Here is a 3,879-nt window from a genome sequence, read left to right as displayed (position 1 = left end):
CGTCCAGCGCCTGGATTGCAGCTTGGCTATCCGAAAGAATAGCGATATTGCCCTTGAAAGAGAAATCTGCGATTAGTAACCTACAGGCTTCCCCAATTGCTAGTACTTCCGCTTGGAAGACGCTGCTGGTATTAGGGAGACGCACAGATTTTTCAATTCCAAGTCTATGAGAATATATACCAGCTCCAACACCACAATCCATTTTACTGCCATCTGTATAGACTGTGGTATCGAAGTTGTTTAGAGAGAATCCCTTTTTCCACTCTTTTTTAGATGGAAAGAGTGTGGCAAAATTCCTATTGAACGTTACCATCGGGACGATGTAGTCAGTCCTCACCGAGGTTAACTGAGTTTGTCGCAATAATAGACTAGCGTGACCATAAGTTTTTTCTTTCCAGCGACCCGCTTCATTTAACCTAAATGCACTCATGGTTGCCGTCTTCTTTATATGTAGGTCTATTGGAATAACGTGTGTCAGAGCATTGAGAGCCTCTCTAGGACATGATCTGATTGCTCCGACCGTTATTGCACAGGCTGATCTTTGTATTCTGCCGAGTAATTTGGTTTTGTACTCTCTCCCTAGAGCTTTCCACCAAACTACCGAACCATACGATAGAATGGGTCGTATAACCGCCTTATACAGCCATAATGTATGCTTAGGTTGAAGACCCCATCTTCTTCCAAGCATACGTTTGCAGGCATATAAAGCAATTTCTGCTTTCCTTACCCGTTCTTCGATGTTTAACTTCCAGCTAAGTTTGGAGTCCAGAATTACTCCTAAGTACTTTGCGCTGGTTGATAGTGACAGAGTTTGTCCGTTGATATTTGGTAGGGTGAAAGTTGGTACCTTGTATCTGGTGGTAAAGAGCATAAGTTCTGTTTTACGTGGGTTTAAACTGAGCCCACATTCTGTGGCCCAAGAGTTAAGCTCACCTAACGCCCTTTGAATGATCCCACTGATCGTATTTGGACAGAACACGGCTGAGCCTAGCAGAATCCCTGGTGGATTCGATTGACGAACAAAATTCCCTCCAGCTCTCTTTTTTGGCGGCCCTGATTGCCTTCTTGTACTGTCTCCGACTTTCTCTGTACAATTCCCAATTTCCCGTCGAGTAGCTGAGGTTAAACGTTGATCTGGATTTTTCCCTTAGTTTTAAGAGCTCACTGCTCCACCAAGGAGGGTGAGTTTTTTTGCTAAATTTTATGGGACAGGACGTTTTGTAGGCCCTACTAAATGCCTTTTCCAGTGTTATGACCCTACTCTCAAGGTTTTCCGTGAGAGTGATTTGAGGGATAGGAATCTCTCCTATCCTCTTGTTTACTGCATTTTTGAACCTCTTCCAGTTGGTTCTTAAAGGATTTCGATACTGTAGGGGTGGATCTACCTTAAGATCTAAATCGTAGAGGATCCAACTATGATCAGAAAAGGACCTTTTATTGGATACCCTCCAATTATCTACCCTTACTGAGCTATTTTCAGACAGTAGAGTAACATCAATCACTTCCTCCCATCCTCTGAAGTACTCCGTACTAGGAAAGGTGAAAGTGGGAGTGTTACCCCTGTTACATACCGATAGGTTAGTATTAATAATAAAATTATATAAAGACTCACCTCGGTCGTTTGTCTCAGAGCTTCCCCACAACGCATGCCTCGTGTTGGCGTCGCATCCGAGTAGCAGGGTTTTGTTCCTGGCTCCTTCAAGCACAAGCCCACAAGCCTCCTCGGGCGGTGCTGGCCGATCATGTGCCATATAGATGGATGCAAGTGTGATGCTGACACCGTCAGCAGCTTCCACCTCAACGGCCGTCACATCCTGTGAACTGTATGATGGGATTAAAAATATGTTTAAGTGTTTTTTGGCTACAATACATGATCTAAGATTACCTTGAGTACGCTTATAGTACAGATTGTAGTTTCTTCCCGGGAACCCCTTCACCTCGTTGCTCCGCACCCAGGGTTCCTGTATTAGGGCTATGTCAACGTTCTCCTCCCCTAGGAGAACGGTTAGGTTGTCCGTTGCAGTTTGTGAGTGCTGCAGGTTAATTTGGACAACCTTTAAAACCATTTTTTATTGGTTTGCTTCCGCAGGTTCGGCATCATTTAACTGCATGCCAATCAGCAGTTCGCTGGTGCCGTCGACCTCATCCTGCTCCTCCTCCGGATTCGCAGAACGGAATATCTTCAGCAGGGCCTTCCGTATGCCAAACCGAAGTTTATTTTCCACTTTTTGCAGTGGTTCAAGGCTCTCTTCTGTGATTTGAAGGAGGAACGACACGCTGTGCTTTTGCGGAGCCTCCGCTTTGATGATCGACCAATCGGCCATCGGCACTGAGCGGTTGTGAGCCTGGAGATAGGGAATTAACTGATTGGCTTCAAACTCCATGTTTGGTATCCAGATGCGAGCCCTCGGCCTTCGTGGTATCTCGCTAGCTGGAATGAGCTTGAGCCTCAAGCCATCCCAGCTGTTCTGAATTTTGCCAATCGCGTTTGTAAGGAAATGCAATGAGTATTGGTCATCACATTTGATTACCCGGCAACCGCGAACCACTTCCACCGAGTCGAAACCTGGGGATTGACCCTCCGGGTTCGCCATGACATGGTCGACGACTATGCGAGACAACCGTGCCTCAATCTCCGACCATTTGTCAAGCACAGGTTTGCCGCGGTTGGAAGTTTCGTCCACCAGTGCCATTTGAAGATGGTCCCGTGCCACCTCACTGAATTGTTTGGTAAGTTTAGGGACAACCGCACCCTGATCTGAGATCTTGTGCTTCTTTGTTGCCATCTTGTTTTCGTCTTGCGAACGGTTACGTTTTTTGGCCTCTGTCTTTCGGGCGGCTTGGAATGCCAGGTATTCGTCCACCACCTTTTGACACCTTGCCTTGTCAGCCTCATCTTTGGGATGAGCTTTACCTTCGGTCTCGTTCTTACGAATCCTGCCAAGGATAGCGAGAGACCTCTGGTAGAGCTTGTACCTTGATGGGCCTTTATTAGTGCGCTTTTGCCCCATGGCTTTAGCGGATGTTGTTGGTTCATTTATGGTTGTTGGCGTGCTGTGGCCCACAGCTTTGCCCTCAACTGTTTCTTGGCTGGAGGCCAAGAGCTCATCCTCTGAGGGTGACCCCGTCATCCTCAGTTCGTCCTTGCTTGTACGTCTTGTCCAATTGTCTGTCTGTTTTTTAAGTGCGTCCGTCGCTTCCTTCTGTCTGTCTGTTTGCTTGTCCTGTAGTTCTGTCCGCGTGTTTGGTTTTTTATCAGTCCGTGCTGTCGATGCGTCGGTATGTTTTCCCGTCATTTTGTCCGTTTGTTCCGTGTTTTCCGTCATCCGAATTTTTAAGTTTTTGTGGTTTCATTTCATCTGGTTCGTACGGTCACCTGCCCCGCCAAGAGAGCTGCGCATGTCGCCATGCGCGGTGACCAAAGAGGATATAGGGGAAATATCCGGTCGACCATGGCAGCGCCCCATACCATGGCAAGGCCACCGTTACAACCTGAGGCGGCCTGATATCAGGAGGGCTCCGTACGAAGACAGCCTTATTTAGTCCCCCGGCTGCCAAACCCACCCAATAGGCACGGGTCGCATGACACCTTGGGTTGAGGGAGTTTTTTGAACGAAGTTTACGTCTTCGACCTGTGTGGTTCGCGGGAGACCTACTCTCCTACCTTCCATATCTGGGAGGCGTTCCCCTATCCACCACCTGGGGACGCGCCCTATAGGGATAACAGGTTCCCCCAAGGGAAATAACTGGTAAAGAAGTTGATAACGAGGATGTGGCAACAAAATTGTGCGGAAGCACTAGTTGGATTCTGGATGAATCACCATTATAACCAACCAACCAACATGGGGTGGATGTGTCTTTGGAAATTATGGGAATCAA

General features: G+C 47.5%; 1 protein-coding gene across 1 annotated transcript; it reads right to left on the bottom strand.

Moving 5' to 3' along the window:
* Window positions 1-2,069: 2,069 nt before the first annotated feature.
* Window positions 2,070-3,296, bottom strand: LOC129250769 (uncharacterized). The gene has a single exon (XM_054890367.1). The coding sequence runs from the start codon at window positions 3,294-3,296 to the stop codon at window positions 2,070-2,072; it is 1,227 nt and encodes a 408-aa protein (XP_054746342.1).
* Between the last annotated feature and the right edge of the window lie 583 nt (window positions 3,297-3,879).

This window comes from Anastrepha obliqua, chromosome 6 (assembly GCF_027943255.1).
Source record: "Anastrepha obliqua isolate idAnaObli1 chromosome 6, idAnaObli1_1.0, whole genome shotgun sequence".
NCBI lineage: Eukaryota > Metazoa > Arthropoda > Insecta > Diptera > Tephritidae > Anastrepha > Anastrepha obliqua.
Note: the sequence above shows the minus strand (reverse complement) of the source record. Positions and strands in the feature narration are given on the sequence as shown.

Coding starts and splice junctions, on each gene's coding strand:
- LOC129250769 (XM_054890367.1), bottom strand. CDS start 3,296: ATGACGGGAAAACATACCGACGCATCGACAGCACGGACTGATAAAAAA.